The sequence below is a fragment of the Labrus bergylta genome, chromosome 8 (genome assembly GCF_963930695.1).
Source record: "Labrus bergylta chromosome 8, fLabBer1.1, whole genome shotgun sequence".
NCBI classification, from domain to species: Eukaryota; Metazoa; Chordata; class Actinopteri; order Labriformes; family Labridae; genus Labrus; species Labrus bergylta.
In genome coordinates, this window is record NC_089202.1 from 1,470,393 (window position 1) to 1,488,099 (window position 17,707).

Below are 17,707 nucleotides of genomic sequence, written 5' to 3' on the forward strand. Positions count from 1 at the left end.
AGCAGGGAAATTAAAGAAAGTAGAAAAAAACTGAGGATTAGAAAAATAAACTCTTGCCTTTTATTTTGCAGTCATGTTAGATCATGTCTAACCCATCGCTGGCATCCTTTAGAGAGGCTTCACTCGCATGATGAAATAAAAGGCACCCGGTCAGTCCTGGTTTGTTTTTGTCCGGAGTCCTTAGCCCTCCTCTGTCACTGTGGTTAGCTCGCTTTCCTCCAGGTTGGTAATTCTTGGAGATTTCTTAAATGCACAAAAATGGATGCAATGACAGACAGAGAGAGAGAGAGAGAGAGAGAGAGAGAGAGAGAGAGAGAGAGAGAGAGAGCGAGAGCGAGAGAGAGAGAGAGAGCGAGAGAGGGGGGAGAGAGAGAAGGGAGGGGAGGGTTATTGAAATAGAGAGAGCGAGAGAGTGAGGGAGAGACAGGAGGGGGAAAATCCAGATAGGAGGAAGGGGCGGGGCGATGGATACGTAGAGGAATAAAGCCGAAAGGACGCGCTGGATGTTCATTGACAGCAGGCAGAAAGCGGCTGCAAAAACAAAACTTGAGGCCGGAGTTTACACTGGAAGAGCAAGTTTCATATTTCGTTACCTCACAACTAGATCATGAGCTCCATGAGCGGGTCAAATGTGAAGTACTAAAATAAATACAGAATATGACTATGGTGATTAGTGACCAAGTCATTACGTGAAGTTGAAGTGTGGCAGTGGTTCCGCTTCACTCTGTTATAATGAGGTGTACAGTATGACAAAGTATGCTACACTTCATTGATTTGAAATGTATTTCGAAAATGTAAAAAAAAGCTTTAATGCCAGTTGATATAGGGACAAATATATCTTGGATGGAAGGGAGAAATACTGATGGTTACTAGATGCCTGTCAGCTGTACTCCTCTATGACAACATATTTATTATACTTGACAGTCAACGTTTAAAAATAAAGTTGAGAGGAAAAAAAACACGCTCTAGCTTCAGCTTCTTTAATTGTATTAAGCCCCTATTTGAAATATTCTGTTAAAAATTGGGCTCATTTCAACATGGGCCAATGAGACTGGAATGAGAAAAAGAAAAAGAGAAAACACTCAGATTAATCTTCCCATGAAAAAATGTTTACCTGCACGCAAAAGTGGTTGATTGTAATATATTTCTAAAAATAAATCAAAATAAATACTATTGAGGAGACTTCAAATCTAGATTGTATCTCTCTGCAATGACCCCTGAAATAGTCCTTCCTTTTGATCCCAGAGCCTTTCCCAAAGCCATCTCTCTCTCTCTCTAAGACGACAGTGTTGATTGGATTTGAAGGACAACATTAAGAGGATACAGCCTTAGCCTCATTAGGGCTTTAAGTAAATTAGCACCATTTCAGTGATCTAATGTAACACAACAAATAAGAGCAAAACTGGTGTTGACTTAGTACTTTAGGAATTCGGATCATGTTTACTTTCTAATTACATGTTTTCAGAGAAATAACTTAGTCAAGAACTTTATTACAAATAGACATTAGCAAACAGTATGTAACTCCAATGTACTTATATTTCCTGTGAAAATGTGTTCTGAACATATTTTTTGATCTTAAAAACAGGCATCAACATAACTGGTGTCAACTGGAACATCTAAAACTGTCCATTGAAGAAAAAAAAAGTTTCCTCTAGCTATTGACCGAAGGATAGGGCATCAGTATACTTTGGGGAAAAATGGTTGTCAGATAATGTAACCTTACCAATTCTTGGAATTTACTGAGAAATTAGAAAATCCTGCCCACTTTATGGATCAAGCTGCCAAGTAGATGGCAGGTGGTTTTAGCCATCTTCTTAAGCTATTAAGACAGTGCACATGTTCCATAAAGAGCAGCACCATGAGACAATGGATCATGGAGAGACCATCCAAGGTGTAAATAAGCCTTTTTATATGATTGATGTCATCAATGTGACATGCAGAAAGAAAAGACTTGTTATAGACGATCAGGGACACAAGCAGAAAAAGGCTATGACACATAATAAATGACATAACCTTTTTGTCATGTGAAGCCTACTTCAGCTTCATACCATCCCTGATAGTTTTGATACAGAACTGAGGCAGGATTCCTAAACTGCTAAATTAAAATTTACAATAAGACAAAGAACAGTAACTGTAAGCCTGTACCAAGTCATACAGCTCTGATTTTACACTGGATCACTTGATTGGCCCCTTTCACATATAGGACCAAAATGAGTGAAAAAAGGGAAAGCTTTAAAATATCTGTTGTTCATGTATTCACAGCCTTAGTCCTCAAACTTCAAATGATCCATAACAAGTCACTTGTCTTTTCCATATCATACAACTCCAAAATGTTATATCCTTAAGAAGGCGCAGTCTGAAAAGTGTCCCGTGTGTGATCGTGGGACTCCATCTCCTCTCTGGATTGCACCCCTCTGTCTTCTGTTGTTGTTGTTGTTTCTGCCTCTTATTTGACCACAGTCACAACATGCTTCTCTTTCTCAGACACCACAGGGACACTTCCGGGTTTGCTATGCTTTCGAACGTTCCTCTCCCTGGAAAACAAAAAGAGGAAGTGAATAAATCAAATCTACTGCTTGGAATATTCAGGACAGGATGGAGAGGGAGGGAGTGATCAGCCAACAGAAATGTAGAAGAGAATGAATATGAGATTGTTGACCTAACACCTACGTCACAGACTACATCAATGTACCCTGAAAACAATGCCTTAGTCATGGGAAGTTAATCATTCAAAGTCTAAACACAGGTATGTTGTGTCGGTAGAAAAAAAAACAGCAGTTGAATCACAGGATGGCAGAATTAAGTGGGACGATCAATCCACTATACAGCTGTAAACAAGGATGCAAGGAGAGACCATGACATAGGGGGTGGCTCCATCTGTGAGGATTTCCATGAGGCTGGTATGACTACGTAGGTCAGACCTAGCCTTGCAGCAGTATAAGTGAACACCTCCTCAACATGGACACAAATGGGAAGCCATGACATTCCAAAAGATAAACTATCTAGCATAATCACAATTTGAAGGAAGGAAAACATACTTCCTGCGGCGAGCCTCTTTCATAACCCTCAGCTCCTTGCTCTGATGATAGATGCTCTTGGGTAGATGTCGGTGATGAGCTATGCGCCGGATCTGCGGGTGGTAGTGGAACTTCTCCTTCAGCTTTTGATTGTAGTTGCTGGCCTGCCTCTCTCTTGGGGCCAGCTACATGACACGGGGGGGGGGGGGGGCGGTTCGTTAAGATACCATTTTGTAGAAATAAAAAGTAATATCTCACAAACAAAAAAAATCCAACTTTGCCTCTCTGAAACACCTGCTGTATCAAAAAAATGATTTTTGTCATTTGTAGCATCTAGAGTTCCCATAGTGATGCGTTATCGGAGATTTCTTCTAAAGGTGCTGATTCAAGTTGGGATGAGCATTTCCAGAAGACGTTCAATTTGAGTTTAAAGGGGTGTACAGTGGGGGTAATGTTTGATACCTGATAGTTACAGTATGCTGTTTTAGATCATAAAATACTGGCTTACAGTAAGCAGTAATTTCAGCTTGACACAAGCTCATTCAAAAGAGAATCAATGCCTGTTAAAAAGTGAAGACACCAGCTCAACGGCATCCCTCGGTCTCACTCATAAAACCCTGCAGCTACTTAGCCTGGTATTGGCTGAGGCAGCCCTCCTTGAAGGCTTTTATTCTGATTAAAAGCAATGATTAGTCTCAGATTTCTTGGAGAAGAGCTGCTAGACACTGTTGGACTGAACTAATTCCCCTGGATACATACTGTACATGGTTAGCTTGCTTTACAATATGAAGTTTATACATTAAATGGATAGAAGATTGCAGAATGTGATTTTGTTTCGATAGCTGGGCTCATATGATCTAAACTTGTCATACAACAACAATCACAAAAATCTGATTCCATGTGTTTTAAGATAGAACAGAGTCATCACATCTGGTGGCACTCTGGTAACTCAATGCACCTATACTAATGTGTCATTAAAAAACCTTAATAGGCTACAGCAAGGTCTAAGTTTTAACTGGAGCCCAGCGGACCTTTCATTACACTAGATGAAGTAACCTACAGTCCATTGCACTGATGCCAAAATATCTACCAGTTTAAGAATACTTAAAACTACAACCTACATGTCCTATCAGAAGTACTTTTCTAGTTTGGTGTGGGAATAGAAGAGCAGCTCTGCATGAATCAAAATGATGCCACTGACCTTTTTCTAATAGCTAAGAAACTTTGCAACTATCTGATACTAACAAATGGTTTTCACTGAGATCTGCTGAGACCTGTGAAAAGTCTGACAAAGCAAAAAGTACAAGCAATCAGAGTTTTGCAACAAGCAAATCCAAAAGTTAGGGCATGTTGATTATATTTTCTCATAAAAGGAAAACACAAAAGAGCTCAACTACAATATTTAGCTGGACAGAAAAAAATAAAGGAAAGTTCAACCTGGAAGTCAGTCTGTCAACTGCGATGAATATTGGATTTTACAGAGGTCATTTGCCCTCTAAATCCGTTTGTCCCTCGGTCCTTTGGTGCATTTTATCCCAACTTTCCCTTCACCAATTTTGCTGTGTAACTTCAGCTGTTCTTCAGCTGTTCTTTCCAATTAAAAATATTTAATTAAAAAACAGTACATTGTTAAGTCTTGGAAGAAAAAAAATGGATGCCCTTCTATCCTAAATCAATACAGCTGTCTACTCCAGCAGCATGAGCGCTCAGCTTCTCTCACACACAAGCATCTTTTCAGGTTTTTTTATTTATTTTCTTCAGGTTTACATGTGTAAGTACAATGACTGTGTATTGGATTCTCTCATGTTGACCACACAGCACTACTGTGACTGAACACTTTCAGTGTACACACTGACAGCGCATTGATGACATTACTGTTGGCAGCTTCAGCTCGTGTACATAAGTTAACCTTGCTGACTTCTTTAAAAACAGTCCGTGTTCTTTTGTCAGTGACCATATAGGTAAAAGTAATGTCATTAAAATGTACATATACAATATGTAAACAAAATCAATCTGTATTGTTAATAATATAAAACTATTATTTTATGCATTATGAGCCTTGATAAAGTCTAAAAGTGCGGCCTCTTCTTTGACCAAAGGAAAGAAGGTTAGCTAGCCCGAGACTTAAATTAAAAAAGTGGATGTGGCGGCCGAGACAGGCCCAAAATCTTTTGGTGAACTAGTGTTATTGGGTCTTGAATTGGCTTTTTCGTTGGATTTTGGTTTTTTTCCAAAAAGGTGCTGGTTCAGTCTATATATTTGAAAATTAAAATTATTATTTACACTGAAAGCAAAGCCTGCTGCATGCAAAGTAAGTCCAAAAAATAAATAGTGATGTGCGGCAGCTGATAGAGGAGTCCTGATTAATCCAACGTGATGCCTTCAGACAGACACAAAGGCCTTGATTCAGCATTTCAGCATTTCTTGATAATTAAAGATCCTTTCAGTACGACTTGATTGTTAATGCTTCATTATGTTCAGAGTAGCTTGCTTTAAGTTATTGGCCGATTTAAACTGCTGATAGGAGCAGCCCTTGTCTGATCTCTTTAAGTGCAAAGCTTGCGAATAAATCGTCTCTTATACAGTGACAGTAAAACAAGTGCCAAAAGCAGGCCAATTTTCCACGCTGAAGCTGCATTAAGAGAATAAGCAAAAGTGAATCCGATTAGGAATTAAAGATGGATGTTGGAGATGGCACACGAGTGTCTCTTGATCTTGCCATTTTGGGCATTGGAACATCTCCCAACCTTTATGGGAGATTTATGGGACAGTTGATCTTAAAAACATGGAGGCAATTATTTTCTTCTGTTTACAGTTTAACTATTAAAATACATATGGTGCTTGCTAAACAAGATGTAAAAAGTAAGAGAAGACTACTCCAGAAACAGAAAATGTCACTTGTTTCTTTTGCCGTTGTTTTCTAGAAAACTGCACAAGCTGAAAGTTTTTTTTTTTTGTTTTGTTACTTCCACCTGCCACAAGAGCCCCTGTGCCAATTGGTACTTATTGAGAGTGATTCTACCCTAAGTCAGCATCCATCAGGGAATTTGGCAACAGCAGTACCGATGCTTCTGGCATAGGAACACACTCTTACCCTGCTGAGGTTGGCTCAGGGCCATGGCAGTGTCGAAGGATGCAGCTAACTCAAAACAAGATCAGGTAGGACACTGGAGAGAAATACCGTATGAAGTATGTTTGACAGCTGAGGAAAAAAACAGACCAACACTAACTGCTGCCAATGAGCAACACGCTTCCTTAAATGTACTTTAGGTTTTGGTGGATTTTAAAAGTGAAAGCAAGAACAATAGGAAAGTCGAGGCAAGACTCACCACTCCAAGCTTCTCAGCTGCGTTGGCTTTCCATAGTCGGATGTTCATTTCGTCAGAACCGCTCAGGATATATTTATTGTCTGCTGACCACTTCACGCAGATGACATGCTGCATACGTTTGGTGTGGTAAACTTCCCTGAATTTAAAAACAAAGAAAAATGATTAAAAAATGTATCCTGTACAACGCGCATGAGCTGATAAGGAAAAGCAAAATGTACACAGAATGAAGTTTTACAATTCACAGGACTACAAACATCCATACTCATCAGGAATACCATCATGGACTGGTACTAAAACCCAGTAAATAGCTGGCCACTGGTAAAATTCTTACTTTCTACTATTTTTACAGCAAACCCCAAACTGTTGGGGGGGGAACCTACCAGATGTAGGTGTGTAGATGACCCAGGAGAGTTCACCTCCCAGAAAACACACACGTGTGTTATTGAAATGTGGTTGAAGTTATTAGCACAATATATTTTATTATTATTTAAAAAAATAATAACATGTTAGAAATGTGTTCATGGTGTTCTTGAAGATGAAAAAGAACAGAAATCACTTCCTAAGCCTGCTAACCAGTAATGCAATTACAGTACATAGAATAAATTAACATTTTCTTTCCATTTTGGTATTCTGGGTCACACTAACCTGCTATGGCCAACATCCTTGGGGAATATACGGACGGTTTTGTCAAAACTTGCAGATACAAACTCTTTCCCAGTGGGGGAATAATCAACATCCAGCACTGCAGAGACATGGTCCATGTGAACTATGATTGGCTTGTTCAGGTACCTCATGTCATATGTGTAGAGGCTGATGAGGAGAGAAACATGCACTTTAGTTAGAAACACAGAAGTAAAACACCATGTCAATCACCCATCATTTAACATGTTTACATGTAAGATTCCTTCAGTTGAGTGCAACCTCTTGTGACTGACTTGATTTTGACTAAACCTTCAACATTCTCAACTCACTTGTAGTCCTCATTTGAACTTGTGAAGTAATACGCTTCCATAGGGTTCCAGCATAAAGAGTTACTCCTCATTGTCATAATAACCTATAAAAGAAAAGAAAACACATTTATTACAAACTGGTTCAAATTAAAGAATTGGGCAGAACAAGGTAAATTCTTCAGCCTCTGCATGGTAGAGCTTACCTTTTTAAGCGGTGCTGATTCTCTCATGTCATACAGTACGATACTTCTGTCAGAGGCACAGCTGGCAAGAAGTTCAGTCTGTGCAAATAAATCGAACACAAGGTGATAATTAGGTGTAACAATAAACAACTCGTTATGAGTGTTTCTATGGACAGAAACTATAGGCCAAGTGTTCTTCCCCGTGTGGTCTGAGTACTGAGGATACATGGTGTCTTACCTCAACAGGGTTGAAGCGGACTGAGCTGAAGCTGTCAACACCCCAGGTGAAAGAGCGGATTGGGCTGCTTCTCTGCTCATCCCAGATGTCCACCTGCTGGCCACATGTTGCAAACACAGCATCCTTCTGGTGATGGTCCAACCCTGTAAAGACCGTCTGTAAAGGACAACAATCACTTACAGTGAAATCAAACTCAGATTTTCAACAGACACTTCAGAGGAAAGATATTAAAGCAGGAATAATAATACTTCTGTAAATATCCTGTGACTGTACCTTGCCCAGGATAGTATTAAGTGGCTCTTCTTCCTCTCCATATCCTGGTGTTTCCATTTTCCATTGCTTGATCGTTTTGTCATCACCAACCTTTTAGGTCAGAATGCAGAACATAAATCAGAAGCTGTGTAAGATGTTCACTAAAATGCTAATACTTCTTTAATAAAAACATTCTTAGAAAGTGAAGGGCTGCAGTCACCGTAAAGAAGGACGTTCCACAGAAGCGGACAATCATTCCCCGGACAAAACCTTCATGTGCTTGGAGTGTGCGGACACATTCATGTTTGGTCAGATTCCATACTTTCACCTTGCAAACAAGTAAAACATCCAATTAGTTCACATTTTGATGCTATCACATGTTACTGTTTAAGGTGATCTAAAGATAAGTTACCTCCCCATCGCAGGAGCCGGACAGCAGGGTGGACAGACTGTTTGTGTGTTTGGCCATGCAGTTCACACCATCTCTGTGTCCATCCAGAGAGGCAACGAAAGGCTTTGCAAACACTCTGTCGAGCTTGGTAGCATTCAGAGCCCGGGTGTACTCTCTGCTCACCTCAAACGGATGAAGTGCTGGATCATAGTTTCTCGGGACTAACAGGAGAGAGTAATCAATTCTTAGTGAACTGTAAGAACATTTCACTTATTATTGACAACACACATTTAAAGATATGTAGTTTTCGGCATTACCTATCGTTGAAATTCTTTGCAACATGTTTTTTTTATTAATTTTATATGACATGGCCTTCTGAACTATGCCACTTTCTGAAGACTGATTCCCAACTTCATCAGTGGCCTGAAATTAATGCTAAAACTTAAATTGTTTGCATGAATCCTCTTTACGCTATGTATTTGGTATCCAAACTAACAGACATGGTTTGAATTTAATGAACTTCCAAACAAATGAGCAGTCAAAATTAAGAAAATTAAAGTGTTTGTGGCAGAGAAATGTGGCTCGCATTCTAACTAACAAACCGTGTTAAACCTTTACGAACTTTAAACTTAACTACTACTCACCACGCTGAATATCCAATTTGGTTTCCCGGACATAATCATCCGGGTTCCTTGAGAGGACTTTAACTTTCATTTTGAAGGGCCTGGTAATGGACCACCGCTTCAAAATTCAGGTTAAAATAGAAAATATCAAATATAGCAAGGACTGGCCATGTGTTGAGGAAGAATGGTCAATTTACAACGCATTGCATTGTGGGATGTCTAGTCCTCCTGGTTGCGTCACTGTTTCCAGCGTAACGAAACAGCTGTCACGTACAAAGTTCCGTTACAGATAGACCGGAAGTATAAGATTTGGTCTTCAACTTAAAACATGTGTCATCCTTGTCGAACTATACACTTGCATCTAGACAAATGTAGCTGAAAGCATTATGATAAAATGCTACGATGAAAACGAATACATTTATATGTAGAATTAACTTTTATATTTAGGAAAGATGTATTTTTTGCGCAATCGCTTTATTTCGTCTCAAAGAGTTGTACTTTGAAGGATAAGGCCGGAATCACTGCTTTTTAATGTGTAAAAATTACGTTAGCAGCAAGGTCGAGCACAGGCACTGCTGCTTGACATTATGGATAATGTTACTACAGTCATGGAGTTCAACATGCGGTCAACAGCGTGGTTTAGTTGAATTGAAAATGAGGAGATTTCAAGAAGTTAGTTACGTCTGTATGCCCTGTTTCAAAATGTCTTCAGTCAGATTGTAGCCTTAACTAACCTTACAGAGAGCTCGGGTTTTAAAGACGACTAGCTGACAGCAGCTAGCTGAGGCAGTTACCTATAAACATGAGCTCTGCTCCGAATCACGGAAGAGTTTCAGAGACAGGGCTGTCCAGCACTCCCCCTCCTGCTCTCTCTTTAGGAGGACATGTTCAGCAGGTCTTCAGTCATGTGAAGATAGGAAACCTGGTCGCAGGACTCAGTGGAGGAGTTGTGTCAACACTGGTGCTGCACCCTCTGGATCTGGTCAAAATCAGATTTGCAGGTAAAGTATGATGATGTTGTCATTTTTTTATGTAACCAAGTCATTTAAGTTACATGAAACACAAGTTTGTGGTCAGCTAAGAGCTATTTAGGTGTGAATCACTAGTTTAATTTTCTAATCAGACCATATGTTCAGAACGTATGTGAGAACATTGGTATTTTATCATTTATTTGATAACATTAAGAAGTGTTTGATGTCTTTATTTTTTATTCGTGTAAAATGAATAACCAAATGCCATGTTTGTCCTTACAATGCAGTGAGTGATGGGTTAATGTTAAGACCTAAGTACAGTGGCATAATGCACTGTATGAAGAGTGTTTGGCAGCAGGAGGGACTAAGAGGACTCTACCAAGGAGTGACACCTAATGTGTGGGGGGCTGGAGCATCATGGGGTCTCTACTTCTTGTTGTACGTAAGCAACACCTTGTCACTTTATTTTATCATGCATGTATCTTGACATTTAATGCTTTGACTTTAAAACACATCCTACATCCCTCACAGCTACAATGCAATCAAAGGCTACATAAAGGAGGGTCGTCAAACAGAATTAAGCGCCACAGAGCACCTGGTGTCCGCAGCCCAAGCAGGTAAGTCCTGCATGCATCTGGAAACTGTTGCCCTGCTGACACATTATTACTGCCCCGAGCTGGCCCGAGCAGACAGGAGGCAGATAACCCTTCTGTCCACTCTGCTCTCACATGGTAACATGGATCTGCTTCCTGCTGGCAAAATTAAATTAGGTTGTTTGTTTCGTAGCTAGTATCAACAGCAGAAGAAAAAAGTCTGTAGGTTTTTTAGTAGGCACACTTGACCAGTGTTGGGAAGGAGCCAGTTTTAGATAGACAGACAGATAAACTTATTGTCTGTCCCAACAGTAACATAAATTGTCCTTTGACAAGGCTCAAACAATAAACACAACTTACATTAGAAACACAAAGTGCAGTACAGACATTTAAAGTCTATTGGCCTTTGTTCAGAATTGTTTTACCAGAGGGAATGAAGGATTTTTTGTCTGGATTTTTTAGTGTCTGCCTGATGGCAGTAACTGGACGGAGTGGTGGAGGGGGTGAACATTTTGAAATGTTCTGAGGTGCTGTATATGGTTTAAATATTGCGTCTTGGTAAGCTTTGTGAGTACACAGAAGTCACTGTCGTATCCCAAGAGCGGAGATGAGGAGTGGTAGTTGTTGCCTGCCTTGTGTTTTAATTGAATATGACTGTTGATTTGCGTCAGTTTCAGTTTTGTCTGAGACCATTGTTTTAACTTAGACAGCTTTAATTCAAACACTCCTCTCTTTTATTTGGTTTTGGGGTAACTGAACCACTTCATCCTAGCTGGCAGGGCATGGATCTGAAGCTTTAGCCACATGAATGTCAAAAAGTACACATTTCCAATGAACTGGCTGTGAATGTTAGCAAATATTTATCTAACAAAGTGGCCAACCTGTTTCACCTAGGCATCATAACACTCAGCATAACAAACCCAATCTGGGTGACCAAGACTCGGCTGGTGCTGCAGTACAATGCTGACCCATCCGGTAAACAGTACAAAGGAATGCTAGATGCTCTGGTCAAGATCTACCGCCATGAGGGGGTGCCTGGACTATACAAGGTAAGACCTTAGTGTGTCTTTTTTTATTTTACTTGAAAATTATTTTTTAGTTTCAAACAACAGGGCTGCTTAGTGGAGGAATTAAAACAACAGACATTGACTATTATTTCATTAGGCTACAGATTTTGTGTTGGTTCAACAATTACCACTAGAGGGCATCGTCAGCTCATATTTGCTGTTGTGGATAACTTCATCCTATGAATAGTAAAAACATTCATAATTAAATGTTCATTCAGAAAACACTCAGAATGTTGAAGCATCATTTAGCTTTTAAGAGAATTGTGTAAGCATGCCTTTAACTTACAAATAACTTTTTAAAAACATGAATCAAAGTTTTGGATAAGGCAGATAGCTACATACACAGTTTAGTGGGCAACTTCTAGATAACACATAACGTGTATCTGAGTGTTTACTGAACAATAGACTTAAAAAGCTCTTCTTTTAAAGGGCTATGTTCCTGGTCTGTTTGGCACCTCCCATGGAGCATTGCAGTTCATGGCCTACGAAGAGCTTAAGAGAGACTACAACAAATACAGGAAAGTGCCTTCAGATGCAAAGCTGGTGAGTCATGAGCCACAAACAGTCTGGAAATATGTTTGGTGTTAAATAAAACTCTTTGCAGTTTAATAAGAGTGAGCCCTTTGATAAGTAGCTGAAAAGTGACTCATCAGTTTTCCCACTCTGCTCCCCCCCCCCCACTCCAACTGTTTATCTATGTACACAGAATGCTTTGGAATATGTCACAATGGCAGCATTATCCAAAATATTTGCTGTGGCCACAACGTACCCATATCAGGTGGTGCGAGCTCGCCTGCAAGACCAGCACAATAGATACAATGGAGTTATGGATGTAATCGGACGGACATGGAGGTATGATACTAGTTCAGACTTACTTTTATATGGCTGTTAAAACAGTTTTTGTCCTTTTTAAGTCATGGTCTTTTTTTCCACCCGTCTCTGCAGGAATGAAGGCGCCATTGGTTTCTATAAAGGCATCATCCCAAACTTGATTCGTGTCACACCCGCTTGCTGCATCACATTTGTAGTTTATGAAAATGTGTCTCGTCTCCTTTTGGAACAAAATAAATGAGGCCTAAAAGTATGGCACGGGCCCCTGCTGCAAACACTCTGAGCTCACACTGACAGCCTCAGCATCACAATGAAGCTGAATTCTCAGTACATGTGCATGTGCTGGTGTGGGAAGCTTACTTTTGCACTGAAAATGAGAAAGTTGACAGACTGAGCAACACAATCAACAATGGAATTATTTTTGTGAATACAAACTAGTTAAGTGAAATGGAATGGTGACTGAGAGGAGATTTGTCCCTGATTCAGAGGCTTGAGAAACACTTGTGACTTCTGGGAGAAAGAATGTTTTAATGGATGCCAAAGGACATGCTGCCGTGATGTCAGTCTTGTTATTTTTTTTGTGAAGCATCGATCAGCATTTTTATTGTCAGTCAGTGGAGGTCATAATTGTTTACATTAAATGTTTTCTCGCAGCAGAAAGGGAGACATGCTGAAAACTGAAAAACAGATTATCAACAGCCTTTAGATATCTTCTCAGGTTTCCAGTTGCATGTATTCATTATATTTGATTTTCCTTTAAATTAATGCTTTCTTTTTGTAAACAGGCAACAGCAATGAAGATCTTTTTTAAAGTCAAACACGCCAGTACATTTTTCTCAAGTTATACTATAGTTAAGATTTTCAGTATTTCCACTGTGAGTGCATTGCTTAACAAAGATTTATTTTAAAGTTCAGACTTTGCTTTATCTGTATGGTAAATGTTTGTCTTGTGAAATACATTAAATGTATTACTTGTGTATTGCAAAACTTCTAAACAAGAAGAATGGTAGTTTTAGGTACGACCTTTAATAAAGATGACTTTATTGACAATAATAATGAAAACAAACAGGTCATATGAGGACAGCTGAAATGTTGTCAGTGTCATCATGTCACAATGTATGTTGACTGGTGACTGTGCACCAGTAGCGCCCACAAGCAGAGAAGCTACAGTACAGAGTTTATTTCTGGTAGACAGAATGACAGTATTCCTGTTTATAGGCCTGACAACTATTATAGTATTTAAACAAAACAATAAAACATTCAAGTTACCATCAGTGATGCTGTGATGCCTCAGCTAACCATACCTGATCATTTTGGAGAGCCAGATAACATACTGTTATACCACCAAGACTTGTCCCTCCCTAGCTTGGAACATGCTTTGTTTTATTTGGGCAGTTCCTCAATGATAATCCTGGATACTGAATTCCAGCCTGTAGACGCGTCACCTCTGGGGTAGTCAGCGCAGGTTCCCACCCACACAGCTACGTCCACCAAGCCTGCTTTGATGCCCTCGCACAGCCCTTCAACTGGAGAGAAAATAAAAGAAGGCAAATGGATTTGAGGGAGAGCCAAATCTGCATGCAGAGATGGAAATTGTACACCCTAACCAGGACTTTCCAATACTCGTTTGGAACAGTAGGTTGTCACTGCTTCTGGATTAAACATAGTCCAGCACATAACCACCTTTTAAAACTAGCAGTTATTACTTTTAAGTTATAAAACTGACTTACAAGTTATAGGCTAAAAACAAACTTAATACGTTTAAGAGATGCTGTCGAGCTGATTTTGTTTTTATTTTTGGAAAAAGCAAGGCTAACTTCACATTTGTTGCAGTCTAAATATAAGTTGATAAAGTAACATCTTTCTCTCAGCTATGAAGAAAATACCTATATTGCCTAAAATATTTAAATAATGCTGCTTATTATAACTATGTAGCACTAGGGGAAAGTGTTGGTACACGTTAACTATTGGACAAAAACTACGTTCATACCTGAGGATGTTCTATGGATGTTGATGGTTGAATTGAGCTCAGGACTTCCTTGGTCTAAGTAGATGATTGACTCTATAGGCAGTGGTCCTGTGCATTCTGCTCCATTGAAGGTAAAGTACCACCTCTGGCAGCACGCATTTTTACACTTCAGTCTGAGGGAACCGCTGAAGAGGACTCTGAGGGCGCTGTCTGAGCGCAGCTTAGTGAATGTACAGTCCTGCAACACACCATCCAACAAACGTTGTCACTTCCATGCTTCAAATTTGTATTTTGCATCCTATTGACACCCACAATCTTCAGAAAACTGTACTACACTGTATCAAGATACTTACAGCTACTTTACCCAGGTCGATTCCATAATTCAGAGAGTTCCAGGCACACTGCTTGTAGTTGGGCCTCCAGGGCTCCTCAAAGATCTCGTTAATACACTCTCCTTTCTCACCTTTGACCCCATCACGACCAGGTATGCCTGGCGTACCTGGGATGCCATTGTTTCCTGGATTACCCTCTCTGCCAGGGTTGCCTGCTGGACCCTGCATGCAACTGCCAAACTGGAAAAAAAAAACAGGGATTAAGTAAGTAATGAAAGTAGAAAAGGACAACAAAAACATCTGAAGTATTTTGTTATCTATAGTTTCTTGTGTAGGATTTTCTCCCTCTTTCTGTTGGGATAAGTCCCTGTTTGGGCTGCATGCACCACTAACACCTGGTGGCTGTATAAATACAGCTGGGATTCAGACCAAGGAAAAGCGACAGAGTCAGCAACCATGCATGAAAGATTGTGTGTTAATGAGGAACTGAAAGCTTGGTGACAACCTAAATTAGTGGGAGTCTGCTCACACATCCTTCTGTGTGATTCATTGTCCAGCTGAATCTTCTCCTATGTTTAAACAGGTCTTTCTCAAGCTGACTCACAGAAAACACACAAAGACGGCGGCGCTTGCCAAAACTTTCCTACCACATACAGAGATAGAAACAATGGAGATCCAAGATAACTTTGTGTATTCTTTTCTTTGAAAACAGAGATTAGTGTGTCGTTTATCTGTTGAAACTATTTTAGTTAAAGATGTATTTTGATTTGTAGTTATCATATTGTACATATTCCCTGAATACACTACAGACATAAACTGACACGTAAAGTTATTTCCTGGCCTTAAGCAAACAATGATGCCAAAGGATTTCAATCTGTTTTTTTAAGTCTTGTCTGCCCCTTGTTCAGCAGGCAGCTGGGGAGCAGTTAAAGGGCACATGGCCAAAAGGTATTAAGCCAAGAAAAAGTCCCCATGCAAGAGAAGAAACAAAGAGCTATGAATCCAGTTACAACATCTTGTCTCAACTTGAGTCCATAAAGTCTGAAAGTCTAATTTCAGACTAGTCTTAAATATAGGGAGAATTACAGTAATCTTATAGCAGCTGGTTATTGTAACAGATGGTTGAGAGCCTGTTTTAGTCATTAAGTGGCTGAAATGCTGGAGCAACCTCAGATGTGAGGTCATAGTCTCTATAGGAAACTGGGAAGTCTCCTGAGGGTTGGTGCATGTGCTTTAATAGACCTGGAATTTGTCATCAAGAAAAATCGGCCAAGTCTTTGATGCACCTTAGCCTAGAGGAAATTCAGCTAAATCCCTTTGGTTGATATTAAGAAAATAGCTCAGTATTTTATTATGGGTTGGACTTTTGGAGACATTTCAAAGCAAGCTAATGAATCGACCCTCTGTAAACTCAGCTGCACAACTGAATTTTACATTTGCTACCAGTCTGCTTTTCCTATAGTGGAAAAAACTGCCACCATGAATTAAAATCCAGCCCTTCTGACTAGTAGAAGCACACAGTGGGTTACTGTAGCTGAAGCTTAAAGGCTGCATTGGCCACAAAGTGCTGAGGAATCAGTAGCTCTTCATGCATTTTGTCAACACAGAAGCAGGCCTGCAGCTCTCCTGGAGCATGCAGAGTGTGGGTATAATGCTTGGCTTTGAGAGTTGCTTATTTCAGAGGATCTAGAGAGGATACATATAGGATTTTATGATCAGGCCTACCATTTGGTCCGAGTAAGATGATCCTCTTTCTTCAGAGTGTGAAGTGCAGTTTCGCTTTTCTGCATCATTTCCAGTACACTAGATACAGATGTTAACATGACATGCATTTCCATCATACACTTCTGCAATGCTCTTTGTGCTCTGAGGGATTATGGAGAGCTGAGCTATAGTTGTCAAAATAAATATATTTAAAAAAATAAAAAGGGGGAGGGGGGGTAGACGCCAATGGATCCCTCAGAGTCCTAGCAACATAAACAAAAGTTTCACATTAATTTGAATCCCAAGAGATGAAGGAGGGGAATGTGAGCCGGCTTTGTTCCCTTAGGCCTACTCCACCTACAGCAGGCAGCGTGATGTGATTTAAACATAACCAATAGTGTTTTCAATGATTGCTGTTAACTTCAGTGGTTAAACCCTGTTATCCTTCTTTTTCCCGAATTTTCGAAAATATTACACTATTTGCAAAATGAGTAAATCATAACTTATTCAAACTGGAAGGTTAAAAAAAAAAAAAAAAAAAAAGACAAAGACAGACATGAGCCAGATCCCAACTTCCTTAGGGGGTTTTTCTCTGTCCACAAAACCTGGAATCATAGAGAACCATCTGTAGGCCTACAGAAAAAACCTACTGTTTCTCAGAACCACTCGTTATATAGGCTACAACAAGCGAGCATGTAGTTCATGAATATAATCATCATAATAGTACTTCTCTTTCCTAGAAGATTCTTTGTTTCAGACAGCAAAAAAAGCATGCCAGAAAAATTAAGGGATGAGTTTGAAAATATAACGTGCAAATGTTAATACAGCTGCATTAAGGAAAAATAAAAAGACAATTGAAAACATAGCCTAATTTTATTTTCATGGAAGCCCGTGTGTCGGTGACTTCTGGTTTTAGAAAGCGTCACGTCTTTCCCTGTTAACGTTATCTTGGCTGACTGTCTCTCTTACCTTGTCAGCGTCTGGATCCTTTCGGTATCCTCTATTTCTCACCTTTTCCACGCCATACAGAGGCAACGCCAAGCAGATGAGGAGCAGCAGGCTGGCAACAAGAGGAGACATCGTACCAAAGACAATCGACAACCGGGAGCTCCTTCTGAGGTCTGAAGCAACAGTTTGACTCCAGACAGCGAGAGTGCAGAGGAGGGCAGGGCAGGAAGAAAGGAGCCAGTCAACTTCCAGAAACGAGGAAAAAAAATGTCTGAGCATCCTTAATGATGAACATGTGGGCAGCAAAGGG

At 39.9% G+C, this 17,707-nt stretch overlaps 4 protein-coding genes across 11 annotated transcripts in view; 1 reads left to right on the forward strand and 3 right to left on the reverse strand.

Moving 5' to 3' along the window:
• The window catches only part of rims2a (regulating synaptic membrane exocytosis 2a), a 144,460-nt gene extending 144,156 nt beyond the window's left edge, over positions 1–304 (reverse strand). For 3 of the 6 annotated variants that reach the window (XM_065957672.1, XM_065957671.1, XM_065957669.1), the window contains exon 1: positions 58–295. The gene's annotated coding sequence lies outside the window, so the exon portion shown is untranslated. Of the gene's footprint in view, positions 1–57 lie in introns of all 6 variants that reach the window. The other 3 variants (XM_065957666.1, XM_065957667.1, XM_065957668.1) reach the window with 3 other exon arrangements.
• Positions 305–1,470: 1,166 nt separating this feature from the next.
• On the reverse strand, positions 1,471–9,196 carry dcaf13 (ddb1 and cul4 associated factor 13). Its single transcript, XM_020634283.3, has 11 exons — positions 9,004–9,196; positions 8,381–8,580; positions 8,189–8,296; positions 7,990–8,079; positions 7,717–7,872; positions 7,500–7,577; positions 7,318–7,400; positions 6,992–7,156; positions 6,347–6,482; positions 3,039–3,202; positions 1,471–2,534 (listed from the first exon to the last, which is right to left on the reverse strand). The coding sequence occupies exons 1-11, from the start codon at positions 9,071–9,073 to the stop codon at positions 2,447–2,449; spliced, it is 1,338 nt and encodes a 445-aa protein (XP_020489939.1). The 5' UTR covers positions 9,074–9,196; the 3' UTR covers positions 1,471–2,446.
• Positions 9,197–9,518: 322 nt separating this feature from the next.
• On the forward strand, positions 9,519–13,718 carry LOC109984880 (solute carrier family 25 member 32). Its single transcript, XM_020635042.3, has 7 exons — positions 9,519–9,983; positions 10,241–10,391; positions 10,485–10,570; positions 11,441–11,595; positions 12,043–12,156; positions 12,320–12,465; positions 12,559–13,718. The coding sequence occupies exons 1-7, from the start codon at positions 9,785–9,787 to the stop codon at positions 12,683–12,685; spliced, it is 978 nt and encodes a 325-aa protein (XP_020490698.1). The 5' UTR covers positions 9,519–9,784; the 3' UTR covers positions 12,686–13,718.
• Positions 13,465–17,620, reverse strand: LOC109984889 (collagen triple helix repeat-containing protein 1). Of its 3 annotated transcripts, none has more exons than XM_020635079.3 (4): positions 17,461–17,620; positions 14,767–14,985; positions 14,435–14,651; positions 13,465–13,970 (listed from the first exon to the last, which is right to left on the reverse strand). In XM_020635079.3, the coding sequence occupies exons 1-4, from the start codon at positions 17,527–17,529 to the stop codon at positions 13,828–13,830; spliced, it is 648 nt and encodes a 215-aa protein (XP_020490735.1). In that variant the 5' UTR covers positions 17,530–17,620; the 3' UTR covers positions 13,465–13,827. The 3 variants fall into 3 exon arrangements, with proteins under 3 accessions (XP_020490735.1, XP_020490726.1, XP_065813598.1); XM_020635070.3 differs by having other exon boundaries at positions 17,419–17,620; XM_065957526.1 differs by lacking the exon at positions 17,461–17,620 and adding an exon at positions 16,471–16,613.
• Between the last annotated feature and the right edge of the window lie 87 nt (positions 17,621–17,707).

Coding starts and splice junctions, on each gene's coding strand:
- dcaf13 (XM_020634283.3), bottom strand. CDS start 9,073: ATGAAAGTTAAAGTCCTCTCAAGGAACCCGGATGATTATGTCCGGGAA. Junction 7,401..7,499: donor AATCAGCACCGCTTAAAAAG/GTAAGCTCTACC, acceptor TTTCTTTTATAG/GTTATTATGACAATGAGGAG. Junction 3,203..6,346: donor CAGCTGAGAAGCTTGGAGTG/GTGAGTCTTGCC, acceptor CGTGTCATGTAG/CTGGCCCCAAGAGAGAGGCA.
- LOC109984889 (XM_020635070.3), bottom strand. CDS start 17,529: ATGTCTCCTCTTGTTGCCAGCCTGCTGCTCCTCATCTGCTTGGCGTTG. Junction 14,986..17,418: donor AGGATCCAGACGCTGACAAG/GTAAGAGAGACA, acceptor TTTTTTTTCCAG/TTTGGCAGTTGCATGCAGGG. Junction 14,652..14,766: donor TCGACCTGGGTAAAGTAGCT/GTAAGTATCTTG, acceptor GGTGTGTTGCAG/GACTGTACATTCACTAAGCT.
- LOC109984880 (XM_020635042.3), top strand. CDS start 9,785: ATGAGCTCTGCTCCGAATCACGGAAGAGTTTCAGAGACAGGGCTGTCC. Junction 10,392..10,484: donor TGGGGTCTCTACTTCTTGTT/GTACGTAAGCAA, acceptor CATCCCTCACAG/CTACAATGCAATCAAAGGCT. Junction 12,466..12,558: donor GTAATCGGACGGACATGGAG/GTATGATACTAG, acceptor CCGTCTCTGCAG/GAATGAAGGCGCCATTGGTT.